Consider the following 15,982-nt stretch of genomic DNA (forward strand, 5'->3'; position numbering starts at 1 on the left):
CGGGATGGGGTGGGGTGGGCTGAGCGCTCCGCCCCGAGCCGAGCTGAGCCGTGCCGTGCTCTGTGAGCCGTGCCGAGCCGTGCCGTGCTGTGCCGAGCCGTGCCGAGCAGTGCTGAGCCATGCCAAGCCGTGCCGAGCCATGCCGTGCTTTGTGAGCCGAGCTGAGCCGTGCCGAGCCATGCTGAACTGTGCTGAGCCGTGCCAAGCTGAGCCAAGCCATGCCATGCTGTCCTGAGCCATGCTGAGATGAGCCGTGCTGTGTTGTGCTGTGCAGTGCCATGCTGTGCCCAGCCATGCCGAGCCATGCCAAGCCTTGCTATGCTATCCCATGCCATGCCAAGCTGTGCTGGCCCATGCCGTGCTGAGTTGTGCCAAGCCGTGCCAAACCAAGCTGTCCTGTGCTGTGCCAAGCCGTACCAAGCTGCCATGTGTTCTACCAAGCCAAGCCAAGCTGTGCCGTGCCATGCCAAGCCATGGTGCACTGAGTTGTCCTGTGTCATGCGGAGGTGTGTTGTGCCCAGCAGAGCTGTCGTGTGTCATGTCAAGGTGTGCTGTGCTGTGCCGTGCTGTGCCCCTGGAGAGCAGGGTGGCCCAAACTGGGCACAGCGTGAGGAGTCAGGAACAGGGACGCAGCATGTGGATGGGGACATGGGCTCAGGGAGAGGGGCACAGCAGCCTGGGAGCACAGGACGTGGAATCGGGCAGAGAGGCACAGAGGGGAACGCGGCTGTGGGGTCATGGGGACACAGCTGTGGGGTTCACAGACAGGGATGGGGCTGGTGTGGGGGAGGGAGCGGGCAGCACGGAGCTGGGGGTGGGGTACCCCTGGGGCACAGCTGTGTGTGTAGGGATGTGGGGATACACAGGGCTGCAGGGAGTGGGGCCAGGGGTGCCCCAGGTGACCCTAACTTGTGGGCCTGCTTTCCTTGGCTCTGAGGGCTGAGTCCCCCCTGCACCGAGCAGGGTCCCCCCACACATTCCTGGTGGGGATGAGCGGGACCAGGACATGGGGATCAGGAGCATCCTGTCTGGGACGGGGGGGACACAGTGGGGGCACCGATCCAGAGCGTTCTGCCCTGGAAACGGCACTCGGCTTTCCTGGGGCCGCGGGGGGGTCCTGCTGGCAAGCAGCTGGGCCCAATCAGCAGCCCCGCAGCTGGCCCAAGACGGCCGGACCCACCCCATAAAAAGCCACTCCTCGGGGTGGCCTTGGGGCTTGGAGAGATCTGGAGACAGAGGATGGAGTGCTGCGGGTCCGGGTGCCCCCAGGTGAGGGGCTGGGAGTGGGGACATCAGGCATTGCACCCCCTGAGCTCCAGCTCTGGCATGGTCCCACCGGGCAGGGGGTGTCCCACGGGCAAAGCTATGGGGACCGCAACCGCGTCCCCATCCCTGCAGTGCTACCCTGGTGTGTGCCCTGAGCTGGGGACACCTGGAGCTGCAGGGGCCCCAGGAAGGGTCCCTGCATGACACGGGGGTGCGGGGCTGGGGCTGGCACTGGGGTTGTTCCTGGGCGCTGCGGGTTCTGTTAACACTGCCACCAAATCCCTTCTCTGGAGGTTGGGAAGCGGCGAGCGATGGCGAAGACGGTGCGGCGGCAGTGGCCTGGGCCCCCCGTGGCTATGGGCATCGCGGCCACAGTGCTGCTCTGGGTGGCAGCTGAGGCTGCCAGCAGGTGAGTGCTGCGGCCCCGCGGTTCCCCACACCGGGACGGGCTCACCGAGGGTCCTGGTGACACCGGTCGGGTGCTGGGTGCTGCTGCAGGAGGTGGTGCGAGCGGACAGAGCGGGTGACAGAGGAGGAGGTGGTGACGCCCCGGCGCGAGGACGTGGTGCCGTGCCCCAGCGTGTACCAGTACAGCCTGGCGGGTTGGCGCATCGACCGCGACCGCATGCGCCAGGTGTATGGGGGGGAGCGCGGTGTGCCCCCCACCAGCACCCAGCCCGGGGCTGCCATGTGCTACATCTACAGGTGAGCGCAGGGTGTGACATCGGTGGGTGGGGGGCACATCCATCCCCATGCCCTCTGCCTGACACCGAGGCCGTGCCCGCTCTGCAGACCCCCAGAGACGCAGCTGGTGGTGCGGAACCGCACGGTGCGCGCCTGCTGCGCCGGCTGGAGCGGGCCCCACTGCACCGAAGGTAGGGGCTGGGGGAGCAGTGACACCACGGTGACACAATGTGGGGCAGAGCAGGGGACTGCAGACTGCTGCGGTACCAAGCTGCATCCCTGTTCTGCAGCAGAGGGCTCACTGGGACAATGCCACACCGGCTGGCAGTGCCAGGACGCGCTGGGTGCCCACAACCTCTCCGCCGTGAGCATGGCTGAGTGCTGCCGCCAGCCCTGGGGGCACAGCTGGAGGAACGGCTCCTCCGCTCTCTGCTTCGCCTGCAGCCGCCAGCCCCTCGCCGGTGGGTGTGGGGCACCGGGGCGCAGGGTGTCACTGGGTGCCAGCTGAGCAGCACTTGCCCCCCGCTGTAGGTGATGTACCCCTGCCCACTGCGCCACGGGGTCCCGCCGCCCGGCACCGCCGTCCCACTGCCAGCTGCATCACGTGGGCTGGATCCCGGTACCGCAGCTTCGACGGGCGGCACTTCAGCTTCCAGGGAGAGTGTGCGTACAGCCTGGCTGCCTCCACCGACGGCACTTGGGCCATCAGCATCGCCGCAGGCAGCCCCCCGGTACCAAACACCCCCGGGGGGATGAGGAGGTGTCAGGGTGGCTGGGTTAGCCCGTGGGTCATTACTCTGGGGCAGAGGAGCTGTCCCCACAGTGTGTCACAGAGCCACTGAGGCCCTCACTGCTGTCCCCTCACCCAGTCCCCTCTCACGACTGCTGTCCCACAGGAGCTGCACATGACGTTTGGGCTGGACACGGTGGTGGCACGGGGACATAACATCTCTGTGAATGGTGTGGCAGTGCCGGAGGGACGGCCGCACCTGCACGGTGGTGAGGGCTGAGGGCTGTGGGGTGGCTGCATGCTCCCATACCCACGTGCCACCGCCGCTGGGGACCCGGTGGTTCTCTGCATGGGGTGGCACAAGGGGACAGCGCCAGCCTCAGCCCCCACCATTCCCCTCCCCATCTCTGTGCCCTGCTGAGCGCGCTGCTTCTGTCCCCACAGGGATCAGTTTCACCTGGCTCGGGGACTTTGTGGCCGTGGAGAGCGGGCTGGGCGTGCGCCTCAAGTCAGACGGGCACGGGACGGTCTACGTGACAGTCAGCACGGAGCTGCGGGGCAGCACGCAGGGGCTCTGTGGTCCCTACAACGACGACCCCACTGGTAACACCCCACATGTCACAGCACCACTGTTGGGCGGTGAGGGACGCGGGGTAGCCGTGCTGAGGGTGTGTGCCGTGTCTCCAACCCCGCTTTGCCCGCAGATGACTTCCTGCGGGTTGGAGGGGACGTGGCCCCGTTGGCCGCCAGCTTTGGGAACTCCTGGAGGATCCCGTACACCGACCCTGAGGTATGGGGCCAGGCAGAGCAGGGACAGGGCTGAGATGGGGATCACTCTGGGATCCTGTGGGGCTCCCTTGGGGCTGTGGCCAGCAGTGGGCTGCCCTCGCTCTGATCCCGTCCTGGTGCAGCTCTCCTGCCGTGATGCGGTGGAGCCTGGCCCTGGCTGTGCCATGGGCAGCGCGGCGCAGCGGGCGGCCAAGGCCATGTGCGGGATGCTGCTCACTGACCCCTTCCGCCAATGCCACGAAGCGGTGAGCCCCGCAGCTCTGCAGGGTTGGGACACATTGTCCCCCCATGTCCTGACGGTCTCTCCCACACCAGGTCGACCCCCACGGCTTTTACGAGGCCTGCGTGGAACTGCACTGCCGGGATGGGGACACGGGGCCATCACCACCCCCCTCTGTCTGCGACACGCTGGCTGCCTACATGCGGGACTGCGCCCAGCGGCGAGCCTACATCGAGTGGCGCCGGCCAGGCCTTTGTGGTAGGGGCTGTAGGGTCTGGCTGCCTCTCCCTGCCCTGCTGGGTGCTGCCAGCGCCCCAACAGCCCATGTGTGGGACCCCCAGTGGGTCATATGTGCACCCCTATGGGGTGTCATGTGGGAGCCCCAGTGGGCCATACCTGCATCCCTATGGGGTGTGTGTGCGCCTAAGGGCTCTTGAGTGCATTCCAATGGCTCTTGTGGGTACCCCAACAGTTCCTGCGTGTGTGCCCCAATGGCTTTTGCATACACCCTAATTGTTTTTGCATACACCCTAATTGCTTTTGCATGCACCCCACGGCTCATATGTGCACCACAGTGGCTCACCAGCAGCACTTGTGTGCACTCCAACGGACTGTGAATGCACCCAAATTGCTTTTTCATCCACCCTAATGGCTTGTGCATGCCCACCAATTGCCTTTGTGCATACCCTAACGTCCCGTGCATGCACCCCAATGGCTTTTGCTTGCAGCCTGTGTGCTCCCTGATGGCTCGTGCGTGCTCCTGTGCATTATGTCCCACTGCCCAGGGCAACACCCTGCCAAGGGAGCATGGAGACTCGCAGGGGCAGGTGCCTGCTTGTGCTTGTCCCCGTGCATTCCATTCCCTGGCTGCTTCCCCCTGCCTTCTCAGCTTGGGCTGCTGGGGGAGAAGTGGTGCTGCTCCCTTGGCACTAAGCCCGGAGCAGGGGTGGCTTTGTGGTGTGGCTGGGCTGAGAGCGGTGGTGGGATGTGGTGGGATGCGGGGGGACAGTGGGATGTGGTGGGATGGATGCAGCGGGACGCAGTTAAATGGGTGTGGTAGAGCACAGCGGCATGGATACAGTGGGACATATTTGGGGCACGGTGGGATCAGCGCTGTGGGACGTGGTGGGACATGGGGGGATGTGGTGGGATGGGGGTGGTGGGATGCAGTTGACTGGAAGTGGTGGGATGGATTTGGGTCGTGGGGGGATGGATGTGATGGGGCAGATTTGGGATCTGATGGGATGGATGGGATGGAATGCTGTTGAGTGGATGTGGCTGGATACTATGGGATGGATGTGGTGGGTTATAGTGGAATGCAGTGGGAGAGATTTCAGATATTTAGGGAGGACACAGTGAGATGTGGTTGGATGGATTTGGGACACATTGGGTTGGACATGGTGGGATGTGGTGGGATGGATTTGGGACATGGTGAGATGGATTTGGTGGGATGCAATGGAACACAGCGGGATGTGGTGGGATGGATGCAGTGGGACACGATGGGCTATGGTCAGAAAGATTTGGGACATGGTAAGATGGACGCAGTGGGATGTGGTGGGATGGAGTTGGGACACAGCAAGGCGGAGGTGGTGGGATGCGGGGGGATGGATGCAGTGCACTGTGGTGGGATGCAGTGGGCCAGCTGTGGTGGGACAAGGTGGCATTCTGTGTGCCGCGCTGTGGCACAGCAGAGCTGAGCCCTGGCACCCCGCAGAGCGGCAGTGCGGCCAGGGGCAGCGCTACTCGGACTGCGTGTCCTCCTGCCCCACCAGCTGCGCAGCCGCGGGCACTGCCGAGGAGGGCCACTGCCGGGACGACTGTGCCAGTGGCTGCGAGTGCACCCCGGGGCTCCTCCTGGATGGGGGGGCCTGCGTCCCGCAGAGCGCCTGCCCCTGCCTGCACCGTGGCCGCCTGTACGCCCCAGGGCAGAGCGTCCGCCAGCGCTGCAACCAGTGGTGAGCGCCAGGGGGAACGTGGAGAGCCCTGTGGTGGGTGAGACCCCCGTGTTGGGGCTGAGCACCCCCTGCGCTGTCCCTGTCTGTGCAGCACATGCCGGGGGGGCCGCTGGCTCTGCACCCAGGACCGGTGCGCGGCAGAGTGCGCGGTGCTGGGGGATCTGCACTACATCACCTTCGACCACCGACGCTTCTCCTTCCCGGGTGCCTGCGAGTACATCCTGGTGCAGGTACGGGGGGGCCGGGCTGGGGGCCGTGGTGGGGGCACCTGGGGCTCAGGGCGCTCCCTGCCCGCAGGACTTCGTGGAGGGGACGCTGCGGATCACGGCACAGCAGGAGGCGTGCGGTGGCCACCAGCCCCTCAGCTGCCTCCGGGCGCTCTCCATCACTGTGCCGGGGGCCTCAGCCCGGCTGCACAGCACAGGTGACCCCCTGGTTGGGCCAGGCCAGTGGGCACTGAGTGGGGGTCCACACTCCCCTTACACCTTCTCCTGCTCCCCACACAGGAGAGGTGGCAGTGGATGGGCGCACGGTTCAGCTGCCCTTTGCCAGTGCTGCACTGACTGTACGCAGAGCCTCCTCCTCCTTCCTGCTGCTCCAGACCTTTGGGGCCCACCTGCTGTGGGGGCTGGAGACCCCTGCGGTGTACATCACCCTGCAGCCTGCCTTCGCCAATAAGGTGAGCCCTGTTCGGTGCCCCCGTGCCCCCCACCATCGCTGCACTGTGCCTCAACGCCGTCCCTGTGCTGCAGGTGCGTGGGCTCTGTGGCACCTACAACTGGGACCAGGGGGATGACTTTGCCACGCCAGCGGGTGACGTGGAAGCCGGTGTCGCTGCCTTTGCCAACAAGTACCGGGTGTCCACTGACTGCCCCGTGCTCAGCCCCATCCCCTTTGAGCCCTGCAGCACCTACGCCCCACGGAGGGAACTCGCTGCTGCCGCCTGTGCCATCCTGCATGGAGCGTCCTTCCAGGTGCTGAGCGGCCCCACAGTGTGCCAGCACCGCCGTATGCACAGCTCTGCACGTCCCCTCCTGTCCGCAGCCCTGCCACCACCTCGTGGACCGGGAGCCCTTCCACCAGCTCTGCCTCTACGACGTCTGCGCCTGCCCAGCTGGAAAGCACTGCCTGTGCCCCACGCTGGCTGCCTATGCCCGGGAGTGTGCCCAGGAGGGAGCAGCCCTGAGCTGGAGGAATGAGAGCTTCTGTGGTGCGGTGCCTGGGGATGGGATGGGGTGGAGCAGGGAAAGGATGGGATAGGATAAGATGAATGGGATGGGATGAGATGGGACAAGATGGCCTGGATAGATGGGATAGGATGGGGTGGGGTGGGTCAGGATGGAGTGAGTGGATTCCGATGGATGGTACAGGATAGGTGGGATGGGATGGGATGGGATGGGATGGGATGGGATGGGATGGGATGGGATGGGATGGGATGAAATGAGACAGTAGAGTGCTGGACAAAATTGATGGGATGGGGCAGGATGGATGGAATGGAATGGATGGGACAGAATCACATGGGACTGATGGGATAGGGCAGCACTAGATGTGTGGGATTGGATGGAATGTTTTGGAATGAGGATGGAATGGGATGGGATGACACAGGATGAGGCTAAGGAGGGGAATGGAATGGATGGAACAATATGGGTCAGGATAAGATGTGTCAAGATGGATGGGATAGGGTGTGGCAGATGAGGTGGGGTGAGATGGGGCCAGGATGCTGAGGGATGGGATGGGACAAGACAAAATGAATGGAATGGGATAAGATGGGGTAGGATGAGACGGGATGGGATGGGATGGGATGGGATGGGATGGGATGGGATGGGATGGGATGGGATGGGATGGGATAGATGAGATAGATAGAATGGATGGAAGAGGATAAGACAGGATGGGATAGGTGAAGATGGGTTGGAATAGATTAAATGAGATAGGTGGGAGAGGATGGATGGGACAAGATGTATAGGATGAGATGAAATGGAATGGCTGTGATGGGAGGAGTGGGACAGGAAGGGATGGAACAGGATGGGGTGGGATGGGATGGGATGGGATGGGATGGGGATGGGGTAGGGTGGGGATGGGGATGGGATAGGATGGGATGGACGGGCTGAGGGGCATGTGGCAGAACAGAATGGATGGGATGGATGGGGCCAAGCACTGGGGTGCAGGGCTGTGCAGGGCAGGGCAGAGTGACTGCTGTTGGTCCCTGCACCGTGTCCATCCCTGCAGGCGCGCAGTGCAGTGGGGGCCAGGTGTACCAGGAGTGCAGCAGCCCCTGTGGCAGAACCTGTGCTGACCTGCGCCTGGATGGGGCCAGCTCCTGCCCTGGACTTGATGACATCTGTGTCTCTGGCTGCAACTGCCCCGAGGGACTGGTGCTGGATGATGGTGGGCAGTGTGTCTCACCGGACATCTGTCCCTGCCAGCACGGCGGTGAGCTCTACGCAGCAGGTAGCAAGATCCGGCAGGGCTGCAATGCCTGGTGCGTGCCATGGGGCTCTACATCTTGGGGCTGGTGGGGCTGGGGTCCTCCCAGCCAGACCTCCTGCTCTGAGGGTGATGGGCTGCTGCAGGAGGTGGCTGTGGGGACATGTGGGCCAGGATGCTGCTGGAGGTGCGGAACAGTGGCAGGAGACGCCTGATGAAATCACCCTATGGCCTGTTTGTGATGGTACCGCAGGATAGGTGGGTTTCATTGAATGTCTGTGCCACATGGCAGCGGTGCCACCTCTGAAGATGCTGTCACCATCCCACTTGTGGGACTGGGAACTAAGCAGTAGTGGGGACAGAGCTCCATGGTCCAACTGCCCTCCTGGGGATCAGGATAAGCCCATAGCTGTGTGAGGACCTGGGTGCTGCCAGAGGCCCCCTCCTCCTTGGGAACAGCATCTCAGGGGGTCCTAGGAGTGCTGGGGATGCGTGGGGCTGGCTGGGAGGATTCCATCCACTCCATTTGTCCCTTCTCATTTGCCCCATCCATCTACCCATCCCATCCCATCCCTCCCATCCCATCCGACCCTTTCCCACTGTCCCATGCCATGCCATCTCATCCCATCCCAAGCATCCCAATCATCCCACCCACTCCACACTCCCCAAAGCCGATGCCCTGCACTGAGGTGCCAGCCCTCACCACAGCCCCCTTATCCATCTGCAGCATCTGCACTGCGGGCACCTGGAGCTGCACCGATGCGCCCTGCCCCGATGCTGCCTTCTGCCCTGGGGACCTGGTCTATGCTTTCGGGTCCTGCTTGCGCACCTGTGACAATGCTGAGCCCAATGGAACATGCAGAGGGATCACTGATGGCTGTGTCTGCCCCCCAGGCACAGTCTTCCTGGTGGGTTCCCCCAGCTCTGCTGCCCCATCCTTGTCTGGGCACATGTTGGGAGAAGGGGCTGGGGGAACCTGGGTGTTGGGGAGCTGGGTCAGAGGGCTCTGATGCCTGAAGAAGGAGAATGGAAGGGACTTTGGAAACTGGAGAGATGAGTGTAGGGGCCTTAGGGCACTGGAACACTGGGTCAGGGGCTGGAGAGCACTGGGGAGCTCAATGTGGGGTACTTGGGGCTATAGGGAGCTGAGGCAGGGGGCTGTGGAGCATTGGATTGTGGAGAGTACGGGGCTTACAGTTGGATGTAGGGGACTTAAAGTATGGTGGAGCTGAGGATGTGAAGCCTTGGGGAGCTTGGTTGAGGGGATGGGGTCATCAGGGACATGGGATGTTGGGGAGCTGGGTCAGGTGGAAGTGGGGCACTGGGGAGTGGGATGTAGGGCATGTGGGATGTCATGGATGTGGGGCACTGGGGACCTGGGGCATTGGGGATGTAGGGCACTGGGAGCTGAGTGCATGGGCTCTTGAGCACTGGGATATCGGGCTGGAGAGAGGCTTGGGGGGTGCTGGGAGCCAGGAAGGTTCCCAGCCCATCCGCTGGTGCCTGTGCCCGGACATCTCCATGCATCACCCTGGGGCTCACACGGGTCTGACGTGTGCAGGATGAGCGCTGCGTGCCCCCGGAGGAGTGTCCGTGCCAGCACAACGGGCGGCTGTACCAGCCCAATGACACCATCGTCAGGGACTGCAACACCTGGTGAGCCTCGGCATGCGCGGGCAGGGCGGTGCTGGCACAGCGCTGGTGCTCAGCCCCATCCTGCAGCGTGTGCCGCCAGCAGCGCTGGCAGTGCGGCAGCGAGGACTGCGCAGGGACCTGTGTGGCCACTGGGGACCCCCACTACATCACCTTCGACGGGAAGGCCTTCTCCTTCCTGGGGGACTGCGAGTACGTGCTGGTGCGTGAGGTCGATGGGCTCTTCACCGTCACCGCTGAGAACGTGCCCTGCGGCACCAGCGGCGTCACCTGCACCAAGTCGGTGGTGGTGGAGCTGGGCAACACCGTGGTGCACATGCTGCGGGGTGAGAGCATGCTGGGGACAGGGGTGTGGGGCGACAGGGAGAAACAGGGAGGGAGCTCACAATCCCACTGCCTGCAGGAAGGGATGTGACGGTGAACGGGGTCTCGGTGCGTCCCCCCAAAGTGTACAGCGGGAACGGGCTGACGCTGCAGCGCGCCGGCCTCTTCCTGCTGCTGCTGTCCCGCCTGGGTCTGACGGTGCTGTGGGACGGAGGTGAGACCTGGGGACGTGACACTCACGTGGGGATGCGGCACCCAGCATATGAATGTGGTACCCCGCGTGGGGACAGCCCCTGGCTCACCCAGCACTGGCACCGTGCAGGCACACGGGTGTACGTCCGGCTGCAGCCGCAGCACCGGGGCCGCGTGGCCGGGCTCTGCGGGAACTTCGACCGTGATGCAGAGAATGACCTGGCCAGCCAGCAGGGCATGCTGGAACCCACCGCTGAGCTCTTTGGCAACTCCTGGCGTGTCAGCCTGCTCTGCCCTGAGGTGGACGGCGCAGCCACACAGCACCCCTGCACCGTACGGATGGGCACTATGCGGGGGGACTGGCTGCTGCAGGGACAGCAGCACAGGGTAAGTGCAGGTGGGCTCCCGGTGGTGACAGTGACAGCTTCTCACTTAGGAGAACCCGCACCGGGCAGCGTGGGCCCGCAAGCGCTGCAGCATCCTGACGCAGCGGCTCTTTGCGCCCTGCCACGATGAGGTGCCGTGCCAGCGCTTCCATGACTGGTGCATCTTCGATGCCTGCGGGTATGTGCTGGGGCTGCAGCCACCCCGGGGTGGGATCCCTGGGCCCTGCACCTGTCCCTGCACTGGACATCATCCTGATGTGCCCTGCTGGCAGCTGTGACTCCGGGGGGGACTGTGAGTGTCTGTGCACAGCCATCGCCACCTATGCTGAGGAGTGCAGCCAGCGCGGCATCCACATCCGCTGGAGGAGCCAGGATCTGTGCCGTGAGTCCCCATCCCCCACGCCTGGGATGTGCTGGGGATTCTGGGACGAGGTCCAGGATGGGGTCTGGCATATGTGTTCCAGGATGGGGTCTGAGATGTGGGGTCCATGATGGGGTCTGGGATGGGATCTGGGCTGTGCAGGCTCACCCCAGGGCTGGCACAACGTGACCCCAACACCCTGTGCCTCTGCAGCCATGCAGTGTGATGGGGGGCAGGAGTATAGTGCCTGCGGCCCCCCCTGCCCCCCGACCTGCCAGAACATGGGCCTGGAGCTGCCGGAGCACTGTGACACCATGTCCTGCCTGGAGGGCTGCTTCTGCCCCGAGGGAAAAGTGCTGCATGGTGAGCAGAGGGCTGCCGAGGGGGCTGCTGGGGGGCTGCCCCTCCCAACCCTTTCTGACTCCTCCATCCCTCCCCGCTGGCAGAGGGCAGCTGTATTGACCCCGCCGAGTGCCCGTGCTTCTGGCAGGGCATCGCCTTCCCAGACAGTGCTGCGGTGCAGCAGGGCTGCAGGAACTGGTGAGCACGGCCGGTGCCCGTTCCCTACCCCTGCCTGTCCCACACCCCGTTTAACTGCAGCCGTCCCTCAGCACGTGCACCGCAGGGCTGTGGCAATGCACACCCACGGCAGAGCCCTGCCCGGCACAGTCCCACTGCCCCGACTCAGAGTTCGCGTGCCGCACTGGTGGGCGCTGCGTGCCGGGCGCGTGGCTCTGCGACAACGAGGACGACTGCGGGGACGGCTCGGACGAGATCTGTGCCCCGCGCTGCGCCCCGCACCAGCACCGCTGCTCTGACGGGCAGTGCGTGCCCTGGGATGCCCGCTGTGATGGCTTGTCCGACTGCGGGGATGGCTCGGATGAGCGCGGCTGCCCGCCACCCCCCTGCTCCCCGCCGGAGTTCCGCTGCGCCAGCGGCCGCTGCATCCCACAGGCACGCGTCTGCGATGGGGAGCTGGACTGCGGCTTCGCCGATGACTCGGACGAGGCAGGCGAGTGGCCCCAGTGGCACAGGCTGTGGGCAGCGAGCACCCCGGGTGGTTTGGGGATGGCTCTGCCCGTTGCCATCCCTGGGGCTGTGCTGGCGGTGGGCTCTGACTGCTGTCCCCCACAGGCTGCAGCCCAAGCTGCGGTGCGGGCGAGTTCCAGTGCGCGGCAGGACGCTGCGTGCCGTACCCACACCGCTGCGATGGACACGACGACTGCGGGGACTTCAGTGACGAGCGGGACTGCGTCTGCCCGGCTGGCCGCTTCCAGTGCCCTGACGCACTCTGCCTGCCCCCAACTGCCCTCTGCGATGGGACGCGGGACTGCGCGGATGGCACCGACGAGGCGTTCTGCCCAGGTGAGGAGCCGTGGCTGTGCCGAGCACGGGGCTGAGTGCCTGGTGACATCACCCTGGGACTGTCCCCTTCCCCACAGGCCGCGTCACCTGTGCCCCTGGACAGCTCCCCTGCCCTGACGGCTCGTGTGTCAGCCAGGAGAAGCTTTGCGATGGGATCTGGGACTGCAGAGATGGATGGGACGAGAGCTCTGTGCAGTGCATGGTGTCCTGGGCCCCCCCAGCACCCACCCACCTGCCCGCGGTGCCTGCTAACGGCACAGCAGGTGAGGGCACAGGTGTCCCTTGCGCTCCCCACAACCCCAGTGCCGTCAGCAGGAACACTTTGCTGGGGCGGAGAGGCCGGAGCCGCCCCCTACCCCTGGTGGGGTTCTGCAGGGAAGGGGGACACACACGGGGACCATGCGCGGTGTCCCTGCTCGCTGCATCACCCCACAGTGACATTTCCCCCAGCACCCGCGTGCAGCCCCTACGAGTTCCCGTGCCGGAGCGGGCAGTGCGTGCCGCGGGGCTGGGTGTGCGACAGCGAGGCCGACTGCCCCGATGACAGTGACGAGCTGGGCTGCAACCGGAGCTGTGCGCTGGGACACTTCCCCTGCGCCCTGGGTGCCCACTGCATCCACTACGACCACCTCTGTGACGGCATCCCCCACTGCCCCGACCACTCCGATGAGAGTGACGACAACTGCGGTGAGGCGCAGCGTGTCCCCTCGTGTCCCTGTCCCCAGCCCTGGGATGCTCTCTGGGGAGCAGGACCCTCGGAGGGGGTCAGCAAAGCTCCTCTCCCCACTCGGTGTCCCACACCATCCCAGGGATCCCCCTGCAGTGTCAGACCTGATGGGACACTGTCCCCGCTGCAGGCTCTACCCAGATCCCGCCGTGCCCAGATCATTTCATCTGCAACAACCGCGTGTGTGTGAACACAACCAGGGTGTGCGATGGGGTGCTCGACTGTCCCCAGGGCGAGGATGAGCTGGCCTGCGGTGAGGGGGGACCATGGGGGTGACAGGGAGCAGCGGAGCTGGAGGACCCCGTGGGTGCTCATGGCCCCCCCGTCCCTGCTGCAGAAGGCCACGTCCCCACCGATGAGAGGAACCAGACAGCGGGTCCCTGTGCTGAGTACAGCTGTGGGGATGGCGAGTGCATCGCCTTCAAGCAGGTAGGGGCATGGGATGCAGACTCAGTGATGCTGTGGGATGGGGACCCCAGCAATGCCATGGGATGGGGACCCCAGCGATGCCATGGGATGGGACATCATTGATGCCGTGGCATGGGGACTACAGGGATGTCCACTCTCCCATTCTGGTGCACCGTCAGGGTCCCTGTGGTGTTTCCCCATTGCCGTGCCTACTGGGGGCTCAGCATTGCCCTATGCCACAGGTGTGCAATGGGCTGCCCGACTGCAGGGACGGGGACGTGGTCTCAGGCTGGCTGCCCTCGGATGAGTGGGACTGCGGGCAGTGGGGCCCCTGGGCACCCTGGGGGATCTGCAGCCGCTCCTGCGGCCTTGGGCAGCAGCTACGGGCACGGAATTGCAGCCAGAGAGCCCCTGGTGTGCTGCACCTGTGCCATGGTGAGGCCACGCAGGCAAGGCCCTGTTTCAGCACTGCCTGCCCCGGTGAGTGGGCATGGGGCTTGGATGGGGCTGTAAGGGCGATTCGGGGAGTCCCGGGACTGGGGATGTCCAAGGAGTCCTGGTGTTCACAGGGCTAGGTTCCTGGGAGATTTAGGGATTTTTATGGCTAGGTGTGCCCAGTGGATTTGGGGATCCCCATGTCCAGGGCTTCTGGGAGCACAAACGGGGTTCCCACCACCAGGTCTACCAAGGGCTTTTGGGATTTGGGGGTGGTTCCCAAGGCTGGGGCTGCCCTGGGAACTGGCGGAGGTCTCCCACCACCAGATCAGCCTGGGGGTTTTGGGGTTCAATGTGGCTGGGGCTGCTGGGGGGAACTGGTGGGGGTCACGTGACTCGGGCTGCCTGTGGGATTTGTGGGCTTCTTGGAGTGCCCAGGGGGAAATCCCATGGCCAAGGTTGCCTGGGGGAGGAGGAGGAATTCCCAAAACTGGGATTTATGTGGGAAGTGGGGTCCTGTCATCAGGACAGGGCTGGCTGTGCCCTGGGGCAGGGGGTGCGCAGTCAGGATGGTGCCCCCCACCCTCACTTCTCCTTCTGCCTGCAGTGGACGGTGCCTGGAGTGAGTGGACGACGTGGTCCAACTGCACGCAGGGATGCGAGGGGGTGGTGGTGCGGCAGCGGCACTGCCAGCCCCCCCGGGATGGCGGCCGGCCCTGCGCCGCATTGCCCGCCACGGCCCACGCCACGCTGGAGATCGGTGGGTGACCCCTGCCCTGAGATCTCCCACTCCCATGGCCGGCGGCTCACACACTCCTGACTCCTCACCTGTGCCCCAGGCCTGTGCCAGCAGGATGGGTGCCCCCCTGCCTCCTGTCCCGGGGGGCTGCAGCCCCGGCCCTGCGCTCCGTGCCCCGCATCCTGCGCCGACCTCGCCAGCCGCGCACCGTGCCGCCAGGAGCAGTGCACCCCAGGTGAGTCCACGCGCTGGCATCGTCCCTGCCATGCGTCCCATCCCCTGTGAGCCCACAACCCACCGGGCTCAGGGGTCTCGGCGGTGCCCGTAGGGTGCTGGTGCGCGGAGGGACTGGTGCTGGACGGCGAGCGCGGCTGCGTGCGCCCACGGGAGTGTCGCTGCGAGGTGGACGGGCTGCGCTACTGGCCAGGGCAGCGCATGAAGCTCAACTGCCGCCTCTGCACCTGCCTGGATGGGCAGCCCCGGCGCTGCCGCCACAACCCTGCCTGCTCTGGTGCGTCCTGTCCTCGCACCCACCCGCTGGCACGGTGCTGGGACCGCTCTCACCGCATTTGTGCCCTCAGTGAGCTGCAGCTGGTCCTCCTGGTCACCCTGGGGGGAGTGCCTGGGGCCCTGCGGCGTGCAGAGCATCCAGTGGTCCTTCCGCAGCCCCAGCCACCCCGGAAAGCATGGCACCAGCCGACAGTGCCGTGGTATCTACCGCAAGGCACGCAGGTGAGGCTGCGCATCATGTTCCGTGTGCCACATGCCAGTGCCAGTGCCATGTGCCATGTGCTGTACGCCGCGTGCTTTGTGCCATGTGCCACATGCTGTGTGCCATGTGCCATGAGTCACATGCCATGTGATGCGTGCCGTGGGCCACATGCCACATTCTACCTGCCACATGCCATGTGCCATGCTCTGTGTGCCACATGCCATGTGCTGAGTCCCTGCTGATGTCTCCTCTCGCAGGTGCCAGACGGAGCCGTGCCAGGAGTGTGAGCACCAGGGCCGGCGCCGTGCACTGGGGGACCGCTGGCGCTGGGGACCCTGCCATGTCTGCCAGTGCCTGCCCGGCCCCGAGGTGCACTGCTCACCTTACTGTGCACACAGCACCGTGGGCTGCCCGCAGGTGAGGTGCCGGGGGCTGCGCTGCACTCTCTGTGCATGAGGTGGGACGTGGCAGTGCCATCACAGTGCTCAGGTGGTGACAGGGTCTTCTCTTCCCTCAGGGCCAGGTGCTGGTGGAGGGACAGGGGGATTCCTGCTGCTTCTGTGCACAGACAGGTGAGCCGGGTGTTGGGGTGCGGGGGTCATGGCCCCACTG

At 65.0% G+C, this 15,982-nt stretch overlaps 2 protein-coding genes across 2 annotated transcripts in view; both read left to right on the forward strand.

The window, feature by feature from the left end:
• Nucleotides 1–15,982, forward strand: part of LOC110390697 (GTPase IMAP family member 8-like) — a 685,191-nt gene that overhangs the window by 66,051 nt on the left and 603,158 nt on the right. The window lies entirely within an intron of this gene.
• SSPO (SCO-spondin) overlaps nucleotides 1,623–15,982 on the forward strand; it is a 36,575-nt gene continuing 22,215 nt past the window's right edge. The window contains exons 1-39 of the mRNA XM_021382119.1: nucleotides 1,623–1,675; nucleotides 1,765–1,971; nucleotides 2,059–2,141; nucleotides 2,241–2,411; nucleotides 2,482–2,681; nucleotides 2,847–2,949; nucleotides 3,125–3,283; nucleotides 3,385–3,470; nucleotides 3,592–3,714; nucleotides 3,785–3,947; nucleotides 5,404–5,644; nucleotides 5,736–5,874; nucleotides 5,942–6,068; nucleotides 6,151–6,323; nucleotides 6,397–6,618; nucleotides 6,689–6,854; nucleotides 7,871–8,123; nucleotides 8,796–8,976; nucleotides 9,630–9,724; nucleotides 9,791–10,047; nucleotides 10,125–10,259; nucleotides 10,368–10,570; nucleotides 10,674–10,801; nucleotides 10,896–11,005; nucleotides 11,198–11,347; nucleotides 11,431–11,524; nucleotides 11,596–11,996; nucleotides 12,119–12,349; nucleotides 12,427–12,612; nucleotides 12,800–13,036; nucleotides 13,207–13,329; nucleotides 13,414–13,505; nucleotides 13,727–13,964; nucleotides 14,527–14,679; nucleotides 14,759–14,893; nucleotides 14,987–15,169; nucleotides 15,240–15,390; nucleotides 15,628–15,787; nucleotides 15,888–15,942. Coding sequence (XP_021237794.1) covers nucleotides 1,623–1,675; nucleotides 1,765–1,971; nucleotides 2,059–2,141; nucleotides 2,241–2,411; nucleotides 2,482–2,681; nucleotides 2,847–2,949; nucleotides 3,125–3,283; nucleotides 3,385–3,470; nucleotides 3,592–3,714; nucleotides 3,785–3,947; nucleotides 5,404–5,644; nucleotides 5,736–5,874; nucleotides 5,942–6,068; nucleotides 6,151–6,323; nucleotides 6,397–6,618; nucleotides 6,689–6,854; nucleotides 7,871–8,123; nucleotides 8,796–8,976; nucleotides 9,630–9,724; nucleotides 9,791–10,047; nucleotides 10,125–10,259; nucleotides 10,368–10,570; nucleotides 10,674–10,801; nucleotides 10,896–11,005; nucleotides 11,198–11,347; nucleotides 11,431–11,524; nucleotides 11,596–11,996; nucleotides 12,119–12,349; nucleotides 12,427–12,612; nucleotides 12,800–13,036; nucleotides 13,207–13,329; nucleotides 13,414–13,505; nucleotides 13,727–13,964; nucleotides 14,527–14,679; nucleotides 14,759–14,893; nucleotides 14,987–15,169; nucleotides 15,240–15,390; nucleotides 15,628–15,787; nucleotides 15,888–15,942 — 6,367 coding nt within the window. The remainder of the gene's footprint in view (nucleotides 1,676–1,764; nucleotides 1,972–2,058; nucleotides 2,142–2,240; nucleotides 2,412–2,481; nucleotides 2,682–2,846; nucleotides 2,950–3,124; nucleotides 3,284–3,384; nucleotides 3,471–3,591; nucleotides 3,715–3,784; nucleotides 3,948–5,403; nucleotides 5,645–5,735; nucleotides 5,875–5,941; nucleotides 6,069–6,150; nucleotides 6,324–6,396; nucleotides 6,619–6,688; nucleotides 6,855–7,870; nucleotides 8,124–8,795; nucleotides 8,977–9,629; nucleotides 9,725–9,790; nucleotides 10,048–10,124; nucleotides 10,260–10,367; nucleotides 10,571–10,673; nucleotides 10,802–10,895; nucleotides 11,006–11,197; nucleotides 11,348–11,430; nucleotides 11,525–11,595; nucleotides 11,997–12,118; nucleotides 12,350–12,426; nucleotides 12,613–12,799; nucleotides 13,037–13,206; nucleotides 13,330–13,413; nucleotides 13,506–13,726; nucleotides 13,965–14,526; nucleotides 14,680–14,758; nucleotides 14,894–14,986; nucleotides 15,170–15,239; nucleotides 15,391–15,627; nucleotides 15,788–15,887; nucleotides 15,943–15,982) is intronic.

This window comes from Numida meleagris, unplaced genomic scaffold (genome assembly GCF_002078875.1).
Source record: "Numida meleagris isolate 19003 breed g44 Domestic line unplaced genomic scaffold, NumMel1.0 unplaced_Scaffold180, whole genome shotgun sequence".
In the NCBI taxonomy this organism is placed as follows: Eukaryota; Metazoa; Chordata; class Aves; order Galliformes; family Numididae; genus Numida; species Numida meleagris.